The sequence below is a fragment of the Triturus cristatus genome, chromosome 7 (genome assembly GCF_964204655.1).
Source record: "Triturus cristatus chromosome 7, aTriCri1.1, whole genome shotgun sequence".
NCBI lineage: Eukaryota > Metazoa > Chordata > Amphibia > Caudata > Salamandridae > Triturus > Triturus cristatus.
The window spans coordinates 1,691,812,872-1,691,834,413 of record NC_140590.1 but is presented as its reverse complement, the minus strand read 5'-3'; the positions used below and the strand labels follow the sequence as shown (position 1 = coordinate 1,691,834,413).

Below are 21,542 nucleotides of genomic sequence, written 5' to 3'. Positions count from 1 at the left end.
TTACCCTCTATCTTGTCAGTATATGTCTGTCTAGTGTAACATTGTGAGCATAAATTGTTTTTTTGTATAATTTATTGTGCTGTTATCTTTGTACAAATTTTCTAATAATAAGTTTTGCTGTTTTGAAGAATTTATTTTGTGGGTATCTGTTATTTACGGCACAAGATTACGTTTCTTCAGATAACTATAACTGAATTTCTATGGTCTTGTGTGTAAAATGTGAACCTAACTATAACGTCTCTGTAATCTTTCTTTTTTTCAGTGAATTTCTAAGGTTTTTTAAATGCTCCCGGCCATACTAAATAATTTTTGGATTCAATGACCCCGCTGCCACAGCCGGCTCCCTCCCTCCAGTGAGTGCTTGCATTGCTCCCGGCCATACTGAGCAGCTAAAAATGCTGCTCCCATCGGACAGTAGCAATTTTTACATCTGGTTGTCTGCCCACTTTGCTACAGGTGGGAAAATAGATGAAAAGTCTGCTCCCAGCGGCAGGATCATTTTTGATGCTTGCTCCCTGGGAGCTGACTTAAGGCCTCATTAAGAGTTTTGTGGTGAGGGAGCAGGACCAACACGCTTCATGCACTGCCAAACCCGTGTAGAAACCACCCGCCAGATCAGGAGTTTTCTGCTGGTCTGGTGGGTGGGTCTTTGGCATTCCCAGGGCGCTGCCTATGAAATAGGCACCTCAATGGGAATGTCAAAAGCAGAACCTGTATGGCATGGACCGCTGCAGTCCATGCCATGCAGGTATTGGGGTGCATACACACTGGGGGGTACATGTTGAGCACCCCATGTGCATCCACATGGCATGAGGCACCTGGGGGCCCTGTAGGACCCCCTTTGTTTCCTCTCCACCACAGTTTTCATGGTAGGCTCACCACCATTAAAACCGCCAAGCATATTGCAGTCACTGCCACACATCCACCAGGGAAAGGCGGTTCCCTTGCGATGGTTGCAGCGGTCTTAGGGCAGCCTGACCGCCCTAGTCATAATAGGGAGGTCAGGAGACCGCCACCGTGGACCAGCAGACTCATAATAAGGGCCTTAGTGTTTGCTCTCGCTTGGCGGGAGCTTTAAAATTGCTCCCCCCAAGCGAGAGCAAACACAGGTTTCCTTGCTATGTCCTGGGGGTGGGCACCCCAGGATAGAACAGGAGCCGGCCCTCGGGGATGGGGTCCCCAGGGCCCTTAATGGCTCTGGCTGGTGGGTCACTAGGGCAGAAAATGGCCCGGGGAGGTGAGCCGACTGCCCTCTTCCCAATATTACAAAAAGGTTGGGCCCTGGGAGATGGGGTCCCTGGGGTTGTGAGCCCCCCACCCCAATTAAAATTATAAACAATTCCCCCTGGGACCTGCCTCACCTAGGGGGTTTCCGGTGCTTGTGTTTTTTTCCACTTCTCCTCCGCAAAATGATGGACGCATTAAAAAAAATACACTTTAGGACCCCAGTGGGGTCCACCAGGCCAAGGGGGTCAGGGTGTTACCACCTTGCTCCATTCTGTTTTTTTAATTTTATGGGGACTCGAGTCCTAAGATGGCTGCCACCACTTCTTGATTGAAGTAGTGGCAGCCAATCAGATCTCACCATAAGATCTGTTGGTTCCAGTGAGGATATGTGTCCCTAGATAGCTCTAAATCTTTTTTCTTTAATAATTCCTAAACTACTGAACAGATTTACACCACATTACAAAAAGCACTCTTTCTGGACCAAGATTTAGCTTTCTGCCAAAATTGGTGTAATTCCATTCAACGGTTCGACTATAGTCATCTTTAAAGTTCTTATCAGAAATTGCATGGGCAAAACGCATTTTGAGACCCCCACCTTTTCTTGGCTCCCACATGACGAATCACGCCAAAACTTTCCAGGCAGCAGCTGAAGTGACTGGCACACTCGTAAATATTTCCAGAAGATTCGTCAAACAGCACCAAAATTATTAGCAAAACAAAAAACAGCAAAAAACGCTTTTCCTATAGAAACTATGCCCTAACTATAACTACTTACTGGCGACCGCCAGTAGGTAATATTAATATTACCCAGAGTCTTCTTAGATTCCTGTGGGTATGCAATAATCGAGCGATCTGATTGGCACCAGGGCCTTTTTTCCTGTCCGCTATCTCACTCTCGCAGGAGCACTCACTCTGATCGGCTGGCTGCAATACAGACAAACATGTTGTGGCCGCAATTAAAAAACTATGGGGCTCGGTCCCCATATTGTGAAAGTAAAAATTAATTAAGGTATAAGAAGGTAGGTTAGGGATACCCTGGCACTTGTGTGGGAGGTCCATGATGGATCCCCCAGGGTGAAATTTGGAAACAAAATATCAGGGGACAGAGATCCAGCTGTAGTCTCTCTGGAGACAGCGTGACGCCACTGTGCTCCCAAGAGAGTCTTGCAGGAGCTCAAGCAAATGCTCTGGCTCCCAAGAGGCTCTTGCGAAAATCCCACTGGATCAAGATAATAAAAAAAAGGACTGTATGCGCCATCTATATGGCCACCCATGGGGGTTTGGGCGCAGGCACGAGCGAAGGCCATACGCAGCTAAGGGTTGGCCACCCACGGGGGGTTGTGCAAAGGCCTATGTATAGGCCAGGCACATCAGTAAACCACACGTTGTGTACAGCCAAAGTGTGATATAGTACGTATGGTAATAATATCTTGCTTGATGTTAAAATAAAGCCATAGAAATTCACTGAAAAAAACAAATGTTAAAGTGACGTTATAGTTAGGTATGATAATAATATCTTACTTTACACCAAACAAAATCCTTAGAAATTCACTGAAAATAACAAAGTAAAAAGTGACGTTATAGCTTATAGCTTGATGAAATTGTCACTTAAAACATAAAATTGTAAATTAGAAAAAGTACTGAAATTCACCAGTCATAGTTAAATGAAGAAACTATAACTCGTTGGGCAGCCTTGTTATGTCATCGATCTGTAATCTTATTAGATGTTTCCTTTAACGGGTGACAATTTGATTTTTTTCGTTGAATCTGGTGAGTATTACTTACATCGTTTCCCTGGTGAAAGGCATCAATTCAATGGTTCATTTCTTTCATTGGTGCCTCTTTGACATATTATGATCTTAGATTGGTGGTGAATTCAATATCTCATGTCTCTGATGCATTTTTTCTGCCTCCACCTGGTACTGTTATCGTGGTTTCATATCATTTATGGTCCAGGTTTTGAGGATTAGATGTCTCTAAAGTGTACTCTTTTCATTTCTCTTGTGTGCGATGTCCTAGTTTCTTGTGATTTTGATGTCTAGCAGTCCCTGGCCAAACCTTCCTTGACGGTTCCCAGCATCTGAATGGTGTTATTTTGAAATTATCTCCATGATGGGCAGTACCGGTGCTGCTGTGTTGATTTCTTATCATAGGTGGTGTTATTTTGAAGTTGCAGACAGGTATTATGTGTATGGTCCCATTTCTTTTCTGATTACTTCACATCTCCAAAACGTGCAGTATGGGGTTGTCCCATAGACAGCACAGTTGTCATGCTTTAATGGTTCTTTTGATGAGGTATGCCAGTTTAATGGGCTTTTTGATGAGGTATGCCAGTTTAATGGGCTTTTTTCTCAGAGAGCTGCTGTTTTCATGGGTTTCTATTTTGAAAAGTGTTTTTTATAAGCCTATCAGTCCATCAATAGTAGCTTTATATCCAGCTTGATGAGCCATAAAAGTGCATGGAAGTGCATGTAATAAATACTAGGGGTGTGCAGAACGTTTCATTCCACCCACGGAATTGGTGGATTCCATGTTACACTTGTAATGCAGAGATCTGGCTGTAGTCTACTAACTGTTGTGTGGCAGAATTTGTTTCCCATGAGGCTTCAGAAACGCAAGCTAGATTTGCCGTACCTTAGTGCAATTTGGTAATGCGGGCGGTCACGGTCAGTGGGCTACTTCTCGAGCACCAGCAAAATAAACTCGAATGGGATCTCACTCTTTCGCACCGCATGGTGCCGTTGATGCTGATTTTTCAGTGCTGCTCGTGCTACCGACGCTAAATTGCAGCAGGACGTGCATATTTTCCACCTGTTGGAAGAAATCCGCAGAGTCTCACAGAGTTTTTATGTAACTCTGCGGTATTTCTGCGGAGGGAAACTCCGCGAGTTCCTCACACCTCTGACAAATACACAACCAATCATTAAAATATTCAGATATAAAATACACATTGTTTGCATTTTAGAACAATAAAATCAATAACATTGGCATATAATCAATTACAAACTCTACAGTTTAATTCATATCCTCTGGCATTCTGAATAAACTTTCTTACCGCTACACAAATTACATCAGAAGTAAGTTGCTGAATGTGCAAACGAGCAGGTCTACTGTACTTAAAGATTAAAGTACCTAGTATAGGCCGCCTGTAATCTTTCCTAGGGACAGTGTAAAACCTGCAAACGAACATAACAGGCAGAGTACTCTCTGATGACCGATTGTCACCAGGGCAGCGTGGAACTTCTGCAAACCAAGAGACACATGAGAGTAAAGCAAGTAAAAAGTGCACAGTGTTGAGCCTAAAATAGGTTGGATAGAATCTGTGTTGTGAGTTAATTGAAAGGTGTAAATATGGTTCCATCACACCAGGGTTTGAGATGGTCAGACATATTCTCACACAAGGTTTCTGACATTCAGTTGCTGTTCTAAGTTTCTCATGATATTCAGAAAAAGCTTCTTTACGCAATTTTTTGTGCATGCATTAATGGATGCTGGATTATCGCTATCACCAATCTAGGAAACGGACTTCTTAATATAAGATATCCGAGGGATTCTTAGTGGATGATCCAGGGCCAAGCAATTTTGCAAGATTTGCCAGAATATGGTTGCCTCTTTTTTCCCAGACAGAAACCCATAGAAGCAGGAGGCAAAATTCAATCAGATCATTTAAGTACTGGATCCCCACTTCCTTGTGGCACATATAAGTAGAATAGGTTTGTGGGATCGCAATGAACCTGTGTATGACACGGTTTTCCAATTTCTGGAGTCCGCTTGTATTACAGCACCCCCAAAGACCTGCACCATATGTTGCCATGGAAATACATTTACTTTGTAAACAGTGATCAATTCCCTGATGGGCTTGACATCTAATCTGTAGGCAAACCTAAAGACAGCTTCTAATGCTCTGTTGAATTGTTGTGATATTACAGTATATAGATGCCACCAGTGAATCAAAGAGCATCCCCAGATATGTAAAAGTGTGCACATTGCAAACCAGACTAGCTCCAATATCGTGCAACCGTCTTATTGTGGCTTTCGGCTTACCGGTCATAGTGTGTGATTTGGTAATTTTGGATGCAAATCTAGCCTTGCCATAAAATCAACAAAAGGCTTGAGTAGTCTCTGAAGACCATTCACCATTCTGATGAGCAGAACTGCGTAGTCCGCATATAAAAGTACTGACTCTTCTTCAATCGAAAAGTCTCCAAACTATTGATATGCAAAGGAAATAGGAATGGTGCTAATACACAGCCTTGTCTTACTCCCTATTTATTTTAAAAGGGTTGGTGCATTCGCCATTCGGTCAGAAGCTAACTTTTAATGATACGTCTAAGTGTAGCTGCCTCAAAATCTAACTATAGGTTTCTTCACCCCCACTGTAGTCATTATAGCTCAACGTTTGAACTGGTGAACACAGTCAAAGGCGCAGGAAAAGTCCAATAATGCCATATGTATAGAGTCTTTTTTTACCAATGTATATTTTGCAATTAGTGAATATAAGTTCAGGCACGGGTCATCTGTGCCTTGTCTAAAACCATATTGGACATTGGCAAGAACAGGGTTATGTTCAACTCATACTTCCAATCTGCCCAACAGAATTCTCCACATATTTTTCTCTGTAGAATCCAGAAGTGATATTGGCTGATAGCACCTCGGGTCATCACAATCAGTTTTTCTGTAAATTGGCGCAATTACGGATTCAGACCAAGATGGCGGACCACCACTCTTCACTGCAGGTCTGGAAGCATTAGTAATGATGGGGGGGGGGGGCTATAGATCTGGATTATTCTTAAATGTATCTATTAGCACCCCCTCTGGGCATTTGCCACTGGGATTCTTGTGTTCCCAGAAGGACTTCTGAGACCTCGAAATGGGTAACCATTTGTGAGACCTGAGTCATGCATTCTTTGTTATTACCATACAGGCCATACAGGCCATACAGGATGTGAAAGACCTATAGACAGAAGTAAAATGCTTCACCCAGCAAGTGGGAGAGATAATCACATCAGCCTTAGATGCAGCAGAATCATCAAAAAAAGGTGAATTAATGACCCTTCAAAAAACACTCCTGTCTCTAACCATACTTGCTTTTACTAGGGACTTCCATGCTTCATCCTTAATCGTGCTCTTCCTCTGAATGTGGCTTCTTTGTAATGGCGTCTACAGGCCTGTAGCTCAGTTAGTGCACACAGGTTTGCTTTCAATGCTCGTATGAGGTAAGAATGCACCCAAGAGAAAGCGGAATCAAACCACCGAAAAGGCTTAGCCACAGAGGACCCCAGCTTTACTATCAGGAGACAACTGCAAAAAGAACAATTGATGGACGGAATGCTGAACAATGTCATACATTCACCCCCAGTACAGAGATCTGGGCTTAAATCTATTGTCTTTTTGCTCACCATGCCATTCCAGTTTGGACCCAGCCATATGCAAATCAGTCTTGACCCTGTTCCCCATAGGAACAGTCCAGCCTGAACTACTAAGCCAGGTCCTCCTTGGACCGGATACTAGCATCCTAGGATCAGTTTCGGGGTATCACCCCTCATCAGCCAGGATAGCTTGATTCAGTTGACGTGGTGAGCACGGGACCCACGATTGGGCATATCAGTCCCACTTAGGGTGACAAATGTAAAAAGAACAAATGATGGACAGAATGCCGAACAATGTCAATCATTCATCCCTAGTACAGAGATCTGGGCCTAAACCAATCGTTTTTTTGATGCTCCACCTACCATTCCAGTTTAGATCCAGCCATATGCAAATCAGTCTTGACCCTACTCCCCAAGGGAACAGTCCACCCCAAGCTGCCAGGTCAGGTCATCCTTGGACCGGTTTGGGGGTATTACCCCTCATCAGCCAGGCTAGCTTGACTCCAGTGGCATGGAGAGCACGGGGCCCACGTCTGGGCATACCCGTCCCACTCGGGGTGACAAATGACTATCAGGAGAGACTTGGAATCAAAAGGACAAAAAAATTAAATCATTCTCTGCATTGCCATCTAGACATATCCAGCATGCACCTCTATTCAGAGTAAAACGATTAGAAAGCAAGGTAGAAGGGTTTACTTTGGGCCACTTTACCATTACACCTTTGTTGTTGTTAAATTCAATCTCCAATAGATTAACAATATAGTTTTCCACGTGTTGCCCCACAGACATCATGGATAGCAAAGCGTTATGATCACTGCCGTAGTTGGGATCAACTGTAAAATCGGCCGAACAATCTTTTAAATCCTCTGTGAATGAACTAAAATCAGTCCTGCTATCAGCACCTCTTCCAGTGAATGTCAGGGCTAACAAAGAAGGTGAAGGACAAACCTCACATGAGACAACCAATTTGAAATTCATTATAAAATTATTAAGAGACTCGCTATCAGGATTGGTAATAAAAATGCATTTGTGCATATTCATAGGTGTTCCTAAAACCACAGAAATTTTCATTAGAATGTTTACAGTAGCTGGTGTTGAAATCACCAGCCTATATAAGAGAGACCCTATACCCTTTCCCCGGGTATAGAATTTGCTTACAATGCTTTCCAACTTATGAGGTATATCAGCGTGTTTATTATCAAATATGTTTACACAATGGTTGATGATCCGGACAATGGTCGCGCCCTCAAAATGCAGCTGGATATAACCAGTATACCAACAGATAATTCTCCCTGGACCAAACGCTGACTTCTCAATGGCCAAATCCCCTTCGCCCTGCCCATCTTTGGTGGTGTGGCTAAGGTGTGAAGAGAGAAGTAACCCTCTATGTGAAATTTGTTTAGGGCCCTAGGGTCTTGCAGACAAATCAACTCAAACTTAAGTCATGTCTCAACCCATTTGATGTATTTTTGTTTGCTGCCAATGTCTGCAACATCTCAAGAAGCTATTTTAACTAAAGTCTTTGAGACTTCGGTTTTGTTATTATCACATGGGGTGTTGCCATAAAGGGCCAGTTGGACCAGACACAGTATTAATTTGAGCCCGTGGTTTCTAATGTCCGGTACTGGCACTTAGTTGTCAACACAGGCACTTATGACAGTCTGCCACATGGTGGTGCTGTCCAATATAGAGATGAGCACAAAAACAGTTTATTAATTCATTATACCTTAAAAATGGCTCATACCTGCCTTCCAAGCCATTCTTATAGCTTTGGGGCCTGGAATAGTCTGAATTGGTCACACTCGGAGCAGTGTGATGGTTAGTAGTTGTGTTGGTTGTGCCGTTGACAGCGCGGGCAGGGGCAATGGGTGGTGCAAGCTTCAATGGTCTCCTGACAAGGGCCCCAGGACGTACTTTGTCATAAATTAATGCCTGGCTGTGCATGTTGGTTTATTGTCTGGTTGCGAAGGCAAAAATAAGTCTTTCCAGTCAGTCATTTCCCTCAAAGAATTGTAAGTAGCAATGTGGATTAATTGTAAGTGGGCGCAAGGAGCACGCGTACCTGTGACTATATCATGTTGGCTGTGCCAGCGCAAGGGGTACATCGCAGCCCCTCCGTCTTGTGACTAAGACGACTCCCCCAGCCAGATTAGTCACAAATAGAGGTTTCTTCGGCTGAATCGACCTCTCAGCACTCATAGATGTGTCACTGACCCCTGTAAAAACTGTAAGATTCGACAACTTCTCGCCCAGAAAATTTACTTTTTCCATTAAAACATCACACATGCATTTAACGAATACTTCAGTTGTATCAGTGCGAGCTGAAAATGAGTCCATTGTTTGTTAATTTAGACACTTCACCTTCTCGCGATTAAGGGGCGGGCCATTATCCCTAAATTTCCTTGAATCATTCACAGTTTTCAGTGGGTCCCAGATTACTAAAATAAAGTCTGCAGTGATCTGATCGCTGCATGTTCAGTTGCCCCCACTCTTTCCCCCAACATCACAGTCTCAATATTGACCATGCCCATTGCACTTTTTAGGAGATTCGCAAATGATGATGTCGCCTCAGTACGTCTGCCCCCTTGTACGGATTGTCTCTTTCCCATTGGAGAAATATTTCACAAACCTGACCCTCCAGAAGTATATGGGCCAAGTGGGGGCTGAGCCGCACCTCCTTCAGTCTCTGGCCCGTCCATGGTCCGGGCAGAGCGCGGAATCATTAGGCGCTGAAGAGAAAGAGCGCTCGTTCTGCAGGGGCGGCTCCTTCGCTAAGGAGCGCCGCCCCACTGCTGTCAGAGCAGATGAAAAAGGAAAAATAAAATGATAATAACATTGTTATTATTATTTTTTTTTTTTCGTAGCTACGGGGTTGGGTTAGCGCGGGCGGGACTGGTGTCACAGCCTGGGAGGAGTGGTTTGTGCACAGTAAGTGCACATAACAGTTTGGATGGCCGTCATGCGCACTTAGCATGTTCTCCACCAAGCTGTCATACACAGCCTGGGTGGAGAACATGCACAGGCTCTCAGTCCCCGTCTGAACGCTGAACCATGGTGCTCAGACCAATCACAGCGCTGCTAACAGCAGTGTTGTGATTGGTTTATGGGAGCCCCTGTGCTTCCTGCTTCCAGGACTCACTGGGAAGAGAAACAGCGATGGAGGAGACACGACGGCAATGGAGATGTAAGTGGTTTTTTTTTATAGGTTTTTTTTTCACCACCTTGCCCCGCCACCCCGTTCCCCGCCAGCCGCCACTGTCGTTCTGTAGTGCCAACGGCCCTCCTCCTTGTGGACATGTGATGAAATGGCCAATGGTAGCAGCAGCTCTAATGGTGCTATATTGATGATTTCTTAACTTGGATAAGTGAAATATTTTGGGGTTCATGTCTGCAAGGGGTGCTATTTGGATGGATTGATGTTTCTTCCGGTTCTAGTTTATTGTCTCTAATTTGTGCAATTTTGAGGACTTGATGTGTTTTCGAGGGGTAATTTGATGGTCTAATTTCTCTGACTGTTAAATCATGTCTCTAAAAGGGTCCAGTGTAATATTTTCCTCGTGCAAGTGTTATTGTCCTTGTTTAATTGTGTATCTGCTGCTGTTTGGTGCATTACTTTCTGACACTGCTGCCTTGTGCTTTTTTTGTATCTGCCTAACACTATTTGCTTGTTTCAATCATGTCTCTTACTTGTGCTGTTTCAAAGCTTTCATCTCAGAAGAGGTCGTTTTTGATGATTCGGAGGTTGTTATTTTGATGGTTATCATGTTCTGACCAGTGTTTTTTTGATATTGTGGACGCTGCCGTTTTAATTGTTTCTTATTTCTGACTAGTGTCATTTTGACTGTGATAGGTGTTGTATTGATGGTTTCTCTGTGATATGTGTTGTTGATGGTTTCAGGTCTAGGATGGTTGCATTCCTCCAACAGGTAGTATTTATATGGTTTAATTTCTCTGACTGATGTTCTTGTGGTGTTTTGCCTTTGATTAATTCAACTTTCAAGACAACTTGTCACTGACAGATGCTACTGTGATGGTTTATCGTCCAGGCTGGTGGTACTGTGATGGTTTCTTATCTCTGATTGATTGTTTCTTGAGGGCTTCGTCTTTGTGCCATGTACCATTTTGAGGAATTCCTATCTCCTTCGGGATTTATTCTGTTCTTTTCCTGTCAGTTTGAGGTGTCTCGCGCAGGCTTACCAGTGGTCCCATATTCAGAAGGTTGCTATCAATGTCTCCATGCGTTATATTGTATTATTATCTATGACACTTGCTATTTTGATGGCATTCTCTCTTTGAGGGATGTTCTCTTGGTTGTTTCTTGTCCCTCACAGATGTTCTGTCACCGTCTCTGATGGTTGTTGTTTTTCAGATGTAGCATGTCTTTAACTGGTGTCTCTTCTTCCTTGCCTTAGGTGCTCTGCTCTCGGCCTTGCGATGAAGAGTTCTGGAACTGCTACTAATGACACAATGTGCGGTCACCCATCTCCTCCAGGTAAGTATGGGGCATCAGTGTTTGGCTGTTGAACAGTGGTGTAACTCCTTGGTTCCGGGTGGTGGACAATATTCCAAGTGAGACATCTCAGGGTAGTCGTGTTATTGGTGCAAGGATGATTGACAGAGACGGCATCCCAAGACATGGGGGTGCCAGTATCCCCCCTCTCTATCGATTTCACCCTGCCTAAAAAGCAAGCCATAGACTCTACTGAGGTACCACCATAGAGTGATGACAAAATGAGTGTGCACCCCTCAGCTCTATCCTCACGGTATTCTTCTCCCTTGATATTTCCTTTTTTGCTACCTCTGTAGTTCTCTGTCTCCCTCCCCCACGCTCCTTCACTGCATCACTTCCTTCCTTGCATCCTCCCCCCTGACGTGCAGCTGCAGATCTGTGTGTCACATCTTCTCAGAAGAAGAGCAGTGCTCTGTGATCAGATGGAAGCCAGCACAGCACTGATGGCGCCCAGATACCCCAGGAGAGCACAGCACACTCTCAGTGCCCCTGCCCTACACATGATAAACTGCAATCAAACCTTTATGAACCTCATTGAGAGGTATCATGGTACTTTATAGAACGATGGGGTGCTGATTTGATGTGGTTCAACCAAGGGTCTGCCCATCTCAGTGACAATTAAGGTAGACTGTGCCATCTGTCAACAATTGGCTCGGTGATGAGGGGCGGCCATGAAGACAACGTAGGCAGTCACCTGAAAGGGCTCATCAGTGGGGCGCCGACTTCACTGGAAACAAATCAGTCTTCTAATGTGCCCTTGGGATTTGAGACTGTGGGTACCAATTGCATGGTTTCTCTAGGGAGGCGGTAGCTGGTAGTCTGTGCTCTAGACTTGGGGTGCTGGCATCATCGACCGCAGTGGGACCATGATGGGACAGTGGGTGCAAGTTGGCCTGGTTTTCAGTGCTATCTGACTGGCACCAGTGCAGTACTGGAAAGCAATAACAGCCCTCACAAAAATGTTCATACCAGTCCCACGTTGGCCCAGAAAACGGATCCAGAGCCTGTGAGTGACGGGCGAGGGGACCAGGTAGAGCCCTCCCTTTCCTAAAACAACATTTGGAGAAATTCAAATATAAGGGCTAAAAACCGATAGGATTTGCAGACATTAAGAAAACTATTACCATGTTCCAACATTATTTTATTCCAAATTACCACAGCAGCTGGGTGCACTAGGTGTTAGAAAAGGTAGACGGACCGGGAGGGTCGGCCGGGGTCAGGAGGAGAGGTCTCCGGGGAGAGCCGTCTCCAGCGATCGTACAGATAAGTAACTTCCCCCCCACAGACAGGTGCCACACAAGGATAAGGTTCAGTGTTCTTTATAAGCACTTATTTAAGGTACGGTGGAATGGTACAAGGAGGTCTGGACTCAGGGGTCCCCTCGATTATAGTCTCGCAAGGTAGGGAAGGGGGTAGCGGGACAGTCTATTTACCAATCAGGTAGTTCGGATGAGATGATGATGAGCTCACAATCCTCGAGCTTGGTGGTACGGGCCGCGGCAGCGCCAGCAGGTCCCGGTGTGGATGGTCGATACAACGGGCCGCGGCAGCACCAGCAGGTCCCCGGAAGATATGCGGTCCGCGGCAGCGCCAGCAGGTCCCGGTGAGGATGGTCGTTACAACGGGCCGCGGCAGCGCCAGCAGGTCCCCGGAAGATATACGGTCCGCGGCAGCGCCAGCAGGTCCCGGTGAGGATGGTCATTACGACGGGCCGCGGCAGCGCCAGCAGGTCCCAGGAAGATGAATGTTGCAGAAGGCCGCGGCAGCGCCAGCAGGCAGGACGATGGTTCACAAGAGCGGGCTATGGCAGCGCCAGTAGACCGTCCAGGTTGAGTTCACTCGGTGTCTCTCGACTCCAGGATACAACTGCCTTCCTGCTCCGGAGCTGCCTCAGTTATAGGGCTGGTGCCCTTTGATGTCCGGACCCTCGCACTTGGAGGTCGGAGGGTCCGGGATGAAAGTGTCCAGACACCCAGCAGGGGGTGGAGCCAGTGCCTGGGGGAGCTGGGGGCGATCGGCACCTGGCGGGGGAGCCCTTGACACTTCGTTCTCCCATTGACCTGCCAAGTGGTCCGCTCACCTCCTGGGTGGATGGTGGTGCCGGGATGTCGGGGCCGGCCCGGCCCGGGGTTAGGGTCGAGGGGAGGCCAGGCGGCCGCGTGGTGCAGGGCCCAAGATGGCGGCTTGACCCGGCCGGGGAAGCCGGTGGGGCTGGACCCCGTGATGAGTAAGGGTCCGAGGGCAAAGGGTCTGTCGGGAGACGGAGTACAGGTGCTTGTCGCGGGGTTATGCCAGGTGGGCCGGAGTCCGGGCCCTGTCGAGCGGGGAGGGAGCAAGTCGTCTGTGAGGCCTGTCCAACATGCGTCCCCCCCAGCTGAAGGCGGGGAGAGTCACCCATCTCCTTGGGGACTCTCTTCGTCGAGGCGGAAAAAGCGGGACAGGCCATCCGCGTTGGCGTGGTCTTGGCCTGGTCGGTGCTCCACGGTGAAGTCCATTCCCTGCAGGGAAATGGACCAGCGCAAGAGTTTTGGGTTCTCCCCCCGCATCTGCATCAGCCATTGCAGGGGTCGATGGTCGGTTTGTACCCGGAAGTGGGCACCGAAGAGATATGGTCGGAGCTTTTTGAGGGCCCACACTACTGCAAATGCCTCCCTCTCGATGGTGCTCCAACGCTGTTCTCGGGCCAGGAGACGTCGACTGATGAAGGCCACCGGCTGGTCATGACCTTCGGGGTTCAACTGAGAGAGGACGGCTCCGATGCCGTGGGCGGAGGCGTCGGTCTGCACCACAAATTCCCGACTGTAATCGGGGGCCTGGAGCACCGGGGCGGTGCACAGGGCGGCCTTCAGCTCCTCGAAGGCCGCTTGACAATCAGGAGTCCAGCTGACCCGCTTCGGTTGATTCTTGGATGTGAGACCCGTGAGGGGCCCCACGATGCTGCCGTAGTCCTTCACGAACCGCCGGTAGTAGCCGGTGAGCCCCAAGAAGGCTCGGACCTCGGTCTGGGTGACGGGGGGCTGCCAGGACTGGATGGCAGCAATCTTAAGTTGTAGCGGGGCCACCAGCCCACTCCCCACTTGGTGCCCAAGGTAGGTCACAGACCCTTGGCCAATCTGGCACTTGCCGGCCTTAATGGTGAGGCCGGCCCGCTGGAGGGCTCGTAGGACCTCTTGGAGGTGACGGAGGTGGTCGGACCAGTGGCGGCTGTATACAGCGATATCGTCCAGGTAGGCAGCGCTGAATTCTTCAAGCCCCGCCAAGACCTGGTTCACAAGGCGTTGGAACGTGGCGGGGGCATTCTTCATGCCAAAGGGCATGACCTTAAATTGATAGTGGCCATCGGGGGTAGAGAAGGCTGACCGTTCCTGAGCCCTGGGTGTGAGGCCGATCTGCCAGTAGCCCGCCGTTAGGTCGAAGATACTAAGGTAGCGGGCGGCCCCCAGCCGGTCGATCAGCTCGTCCGCCCGGGGGATGGGATGAGCGTCGGCCCGGGTGACAGCGTTCAAGCCCCGGTAGTCGACGCAGAATCTCAGTTCAGGTGCGGTGCCGGGGGCAGCGGCTTTGGGAACCAGTACAACCGGACTGGCCCAGGGACTGTCCGAGGGCTCGATGACCCCGATCGTGAGCATCTTGGCCACTTCCTCCTGTATGCAGGCCCGTACCCGATCTGGTACGCGGTAGGCCCGATGCCGGACAGGGGGACTGTCCCCGGTGTCTACGTCGTGCAAACACCAGGGAGTGACCCCGGGGGTGAGGGAGAACAGGGCAGCGAACTGCAGCAGGAGGTCCCGGCAGTCCTGGCGTTGCTCCGAAGTGAGGGCGTCAGAGAGCCGGACCCCGTCCACGGAGCCGTCCTTCTCCTGAGTCTTCAGGAGATCCGGGAGGGGCTCGGAGTCTTCTTCTGTGCCACTGTCTGTAGCCATCAAGAGGCTCAGTTCGGAGCGCACAAAGTGTGGTTTGAGCCGGTTGGTGTGGAGGACCCGAAGGGGGTTCCGGGAGGACCCCATGTCGATGAGGTAAGTGACGGGGCTTTTGCGCTCGACCACTTTGAAGGGCCCCGTCCACTTATCTTGCAGGGCACATGGTTCGGTGGGGGACATCACCCATACTTGCTGCCCAGGCTCGAATTCAACGGAGGAGGCATTGTGATCATACCACCTCTTCATGTCCTCCTGGCTGGCCTCGAGGTTCGCCTTGGCCATCTCCCTGAAGCGCCGGGTCTGGTTTCGTAAGGCCAGGATGTATTTGAAGACGTCTGGAGGGGTCGTTAGGGGGGCCATCTCCCAACCTTCCTTGACTAGGCTGAGGGGCCCCCGCACAGGGTGCCCGTATAGGAGTTCGAAGGGGCTAAAACCGAGGGACTTCTGGGGAACTTCCCGGTAGGCGAAGAGGAGGCACGGGAGCAGGACATCCCACTGGCGACGGAGAGGCTCTTCCAATCCCCCAATCATCCCTTTGAGAGTGCGGTTAAAACGCTCCACTAGTCCGTTCCCTTGGGGGTGATAGGGGGTCGTGAATCTGTAGGTGACCCCGCATTGTTGCCAGAGGGACTTCATGTACCTGGATATGAAATTCGTACCCCGGTCGCTGACGACTTCTCGGGGGAAGCCTACCCGGGAGAAGATCCCCATCAGGGCCCGGCCAACCACCGGAGCGGTCACTGTCCGTAGGGGCACCGCCTCGGGGTAGCGGGTGGCATGGTCCACTAGTACCAAGATGAACCTGTGTCCTTGTGCCGTGCGGGGGTCCAGAGGTCCCACAATGTCTATCCCCACCCTCTCGAACGGGGTGGTGACCACAGGGAAGGGTTGTAGAGGGGCCTTCAGCTTCCGGCCACTCTTCCCGCTGGCTTGGCATGTGGGGCAAGATCGGCAGTGGTTCAGGACGTCATTCCTCATTTTCGGCCAAAAAAAAGTGGGTCACCAGGCGACTGTACGTTTTGTCCTGGCCCAGGTGTCCAGCCAGGGGGACATCGTGGGCCAGGTTGAGCAGAAAGTCTCGGAAGCGGAGCGGTACCACCAGAACTCGACCGGCCCCCAGCTCGGCGATTCTTTGCTCGCTGTAGAGCAGGTCGTTATCCCAGTAGACCCAGTGGGTTCCGGTGGTGTCCCCGGCGTTTTGGGTGCTGGCTTGTTGGCGGAGTCCCTCGAGGGAGGGACAGGTCTTTTGTTCCTGGCGGAACTGTTCTTGGGTGGGCCCCCCTTCTTGCCGCCACTGAGCCAGATCCGGAAGGTCCTGGTGTGGCGCGTCTTCTTCGGTAGTCGGGCCCGGTAGGTCGGACTCGCCGTTGTCCCCTACAGGGGCCACCGGGGGCGGAGGGGCTGGCCATTCGGTTTCTTCTGATCGGGGGGCGGCACGGGCGGCCATGGATCGGGTGGTTATGCAGGCCCAGTCTGGGAGGCCCAGCATCCCCAAGTGCTCTCTTCTCTCGACGGTGGCCCACGGGGAACTCTCGAGGTCATTCCCCAGGAGGCAGTCCACGGGGGCATCGTCCCGGACCGTCACCTTCAGTAGGCCGGAGACCCCTCCCCATTCAAACGGGACGCAGGCCATCTTACACATGCTCTCAGAGTTGTCTGCCGAGCGGACGGGGCAGAGAATGTTCGGTAGGATCTGCTCGGGCTTCACCAGGTGACAGCGGACGGCCGTCACGCTGGCGCCGGTGTCACGCAAGGCCTCGGCTCTCTGTCCATTAATGGTCACCCACTGACCGTATTTTCTGGTGTTGGCGGGTAGGGGGGCCCGCGGAACCATGTCTCTTCCCCCTAAGCATGCCAGGACCATGGCGGCCGGTTCCCACCCTTGCTGGGCCGGCTCATACTCTTCGGGTCCCTCCGATGATTGCTCTTCCCCTAGGGCAGCGGCAGCTACCTGGCGGGGCTTGGGTGTTTGGTTTAGCGGGCAGTTCGGATCATTGGCGTAGTGGCCTAGTCGCTGGCACCGGTGGCACGTGACGTTGGCTCGGTACCCAGGCCGCAACGGGGGGTTGCCCCGGCCGGCCGGAGCCGGGGTGCTGGCCACGGGTGTTGCGGGCAAGGCGTCTCTCCCTCGCCCCTGGCCCCCTCCTCCTCCCCGAGGACGGTGCTGGCCTTGGTTGTTTTTGCTCTGTTCGTGTGGCCCCCTCCGGCCCACTCGGGTGCTTTCCCATCGGTCAGCTTCCGCGGCGAGCTGCCGGGGGTCAGTCAGCTTACTGTCGAGTAGGTGCTGCCTGAGCTCGACGAAACAGTTGTTTGACAGGTGCTCCCATACCATAAGGTTGAAGAGTTGTTCGTAGGTGGTGACCTGACTTCCCTTGATCCAACCCTCGAAGGCCCGGCTGAAATAGTTCACGTACTCTACCCAAGTTGTACCTGGGATCCGGGTGCAATCTCTGAACCTCTGGCGGTACATCTCGGGCGTGAGGCCGTAGCGGGTGAGGAGGGCAGCCTTCATGTGGTCGTAGGACGACATTTGGTGATCGGGGAGCTGTAGCAGGGCATCGCGACCCTCGTTGATAAATCTCCCCCAAAGTCCGGCTCCCCAATCACTCCGGTCGATCCGGTGGGAGGTCATTGCGATCTCATAGGCTTTAAACCACTGTTGTATGTCGTCTTCTCGGACATACTCGCGGACCACATCCTTGGGGATGTGAACTTTTTTCTCAATTGGCCCCGGGGTGTGTGGTCGCTCAGGCACCCCCAGTTCCTTATTCTGTTTGCGCAGTTCTATTTCCGCCAGTTGGCGCTCGTGCTCGAGCGTTATTTTTTTCTCTTCCAGCTCTCTCTGTCTCTGCTTTTCCTCTCGTTCCTCTCGAAGCCGCATATGCTCGAGGTTGAGTTTCTGTTCAGCTAACTTGAGTTCCCCATCCATCTTGAGTCGTGCCATCTCTAATTCGTGTAATCTGACTCTGTCTCTTTCTCGTATCTCCTCCTGCGAGAGGCCCGTTCCCCGCTCCTCGGGAGCCGTGGCGTTCCCCTCTGGTGTGATGCTGTTTTGGTCTGGTGCGACGCTGTTTTGGTCGGAGGGTCCTGCGACCCCAGTTTCTGTCCATGACTCAAGAGCGCGCTTTAGATCATCCTTGGTACTCAGGCCGGTGGTAGCAATGCCAAGTTCTATGCAAAATTGTCTCAGTTCGCGGTGGTTGTATTCTTCTAATTTCTCCATTTGGAACTTCTCGGTGGAGCTGCTATCTTTGGTCGACATCGTGCTTTGTCGTGGGGTGAGCTACTCTCTGTACGATTACGCGTTGATTCGGATCGCGCCGCTGGCCACCAATGTTAGAAAAGGTAGACGGACCGGGAGGGTCGGCCGGGGTCAGGAGGAGAGGTCTCCGGGGAGAGCCGTCTCCAGCGATCGTACAGATAAGTAACTTCCCCCCCACAGACAGGTGCCACACAAGGATAAGGTTCAGTGTTCTTTATAAGCACTTATTTAAGGTACGGTGGAATGGTACAAGGAGGTCTGGACTCAGGGGTCCCCTCGATTATAGTCTCGCAAGGTAGGGAAGGGGGTAGCGGGACAGTCTATTTACCAATCAGGTAGTTCGGATGAGATGATGATGAGCTCACAATCCTCGAGCTTGGTGGTACGGGCCGCGGCAGCGCCAGCAGGTCCCGGTGTGGATGGTCGATACAACGGGCCGCGGCAGCGCCAGCAGGTCCCCGGAAGAGATGCGGTCCGCGGCAGCGCCAGCAGGTCCCGGTGAGGATGGTCGTTACAACGGGCCGCGGCAGCGCCAGCAGGTCCCCGGAAGATATACGGTCCGCGGCAGCGCCAGCAGGTCCCGGTGAGGATGGTCGTTACGACGGGCCGCGGCAGCGCCAGCAGGTCCCAGGAAGATGAATGTTGCAGAAGGCCGCGGCAGCGCCAGCAGGCAGGACGATGGTTCACAAGAGCGGGCTATGGCAGCGCCAGTAGACCGTCCAGGTTGAGTTCACTCGGTGTCTCTCGACTCCAGGATACAACTGCCTTCCTGCTCCGGAGCTGCCTCAGTTATAGGGCTGGTGCCCTTTGATGTCCGGACCCTCGCACTTGGAGGTCGGAGGGTCCGGGATGAAAGTGTCCAGACACCCAGCAGGGGGTGGAGCCAGTGCCTGGGGGAGCTGGGGGCGATCGGCACCTGGCGGGGGAGCCCTTGACACTTCGTTCTCCCATTGACCTGCCAAGTGGTCCGCTCACCTCCTGGGTGGATGGTGGTGCCGGGATGTCGGGGCCGGCCCGGCCCGGGGTTAGGGTCGAGGGGAGGCCAGGCCGCGTGGTGCAGGGCCCAAGATGGCGGCTTGACCCGGCCGGGGAAGCCGGTGGGGCTGGACCCCGTGATGAGTAAGGGTCCGAGGGCAAAGGGTCTGTCGGGAGACGGAGTACAGGTGCTTGTCGCGGGGTTATGCCAGGTGGGCCGGAGTCCGGGCCCTGTCGAGCGGGGAGGGAGCAAGTCGTCTGTGAGGCCTGTCCAACACTAGGTTTTTCAGTTCCTACGAGCAAACTGTGCCCCAGAGACGTTTTAAGGCGTGGGCAAAGTGGGCTCTGTCCCAGGACCCCAGCCTTTTAGGGGACCCCCTGATAGAGCTGGCTCTGTTCTGCAGAGAGGCCTGCCCTGATGACCGTCAATAATTCTTAAACAGATTGTTTTAACTACTGTTTTCCTCTAATTTATTTTTAATGAGTGATGTGTGAGAGTTTATTGCAGACATTTTGCAGAGAAATGCTGTGTTTAGGTTTCATGCAACATCCATGAAAAGTTTATTTTTAAACAAAACAGGATCTCACATATGAGAAATCGGACGTTGTCACAAAGATTATTGTCAGTAACATTAGAGAGCTACTGCTGTATTACAATAATGAAAAAACACGTCACTATCCCTGAATATTCAAAGTAAACACGTTTAGAATTTGGACCAGTGTGGCCTGACCAAAGAGGGCATGAAATAGCTCAAATTTGATAATAAATTAAAGCAGTTCCAAACATGGGCCCCAAAAATATGTTTGGCCCTGGGCCCCCAAAATCCTTAAAATGCCCCTGCTGTGCCCCCGATGTCAATCACGGGGTGGACAGCAGGCGCATATGTTTGTGTCACAGATAAGTCATGGCTGCCTGATAGACTCTGGCCCGATGGAAAGACGGACTTGCAAAAACCACAAGGCAGTTTGAAATATCGCCAGCGTGAAATAAAGTGCCAGGATGTAGTGTCCGTCACTGTGCTGAGACATTTAAGGGCACCTCGAAATGTCTGTGCCAGAAAATAGGGTTTGCTCACTGCGCTAGGTGTGGGCTCACTGCGCTGAGGGTGCAGGGGCTGTTCTCTGTGCCAGGTCTCTGCTCACTGCGCTGAGGGTGCAGGAACTGTTCACTGTTGCAGGTGTCGGCTAACTGCACTGAGGGCTGTTTACTGTACCAAGTTTCTGCTCACTGCACTGAAGGTGCAGGGGCTGTTCACTGTTCCAGGTGTTGGCTCACTGCGCTGAGGGTGCAGGGGCTGTTTACTGTACCAAGTTTCTGCTCACTGCACTGAGGGTGCAGGGGCTGTTCACTGTTCCAGGTGTCGGCTCACTGCGCTGAGGGTGCAGGGGCTGTTCACTTTTCCAGGTGTCGGCTCACTGCGCTGGGGGTCCAGGGGCTGTTTACTGTACCAAATTTCTGCTCACTGCACTGAGGGTGCAGGGGCTGTTCACTGTGCCAGGTGTCGGCGCACAGCGCTGAGGGTGCAGGGGCTGTTCACTGTTCCAGGTGTTGGCTCACTGCACTGAGGGTGCAGGGGCTGTTCACTTTTCCAGGTGTCGGCTCACTGCGCTGAGGGTGCAGGGGCTGTTTACTGTACCAAGTTTCTGCTCACTGCACTGAGGGTGCAGGGGCTGTTCACTGTTCCAGGTGTTGGCTCACTGCGCTGAGGGTGCAGGGGCAGTTCACTGTTCCAGGTGTCGGCTCACTGCGCTGAGGGTGCAGGGGCTGTTCACTTTTCCAGGTGTCGGCTCACTGCGCTGAGGGTGCAGGGGCTGTTTACTGTACAAAGTTTCTGCTCACTGCACTGAGGGTGCAGGGGCTGTTCACTGTTCCAGGTGTTGGCTCACTGCGCTGAGGGTGCAGGAGCAGTTCACTGTTTCAGGTGTCGGCTCACTGCGCTGGGTGTGCAGGGGCTGTTTACTATACCAAGTTTCTGCTCACTGCACTGAGGGTGCAGGGGCTGTTTACTGTGCCAGGTGTCGGCTCACTGCGCTGGGGGTCCAGGGCCTGTTTACTGTACCAAGTTTCTGCTCACTGCGTTGAGGGTGCAGGGTTGTTTACTGTGCCAGGTGTCGGCTCACAGCACTGAGGGTGCAGGAGCTGTTCACTGCTCCAGGTGTCGGATCACTGCGCTGAGGGTGCAGGGGCAGTTCACTGTTCCAGGTGTCGGCTCACTGCGCTGAGGGTGCAGGGGCTGTTCACTGTTCCAGGTGTCGGCTCACTACGCTGGGGGTCATGG

The 21,542-nt window shown here is 51.0% G+C and overlaps 1 protein-coding gene across 1 annotated transcript in view; it reads left to right on the top strand.

Moving 5' to 3' along the window:
• The window catches only part of LOC146812772 (uncharacterized), a 159,637-nt gene that overhangs the window by 80,830 nt on the left and 57,265 nt on the right, over positions 1-21,542 (top strand). Inside the window, exon 5 of the mRNA XM_085619883.1 lies at positions 11,009-11,088. Coding sequence (XP_085476009.1) covers positions 11,009-11,088 — 80 coding nt within the window. The remainder of the gene's footprint in view (positions 1-11,008; positions 11,089-21,542) is intronic.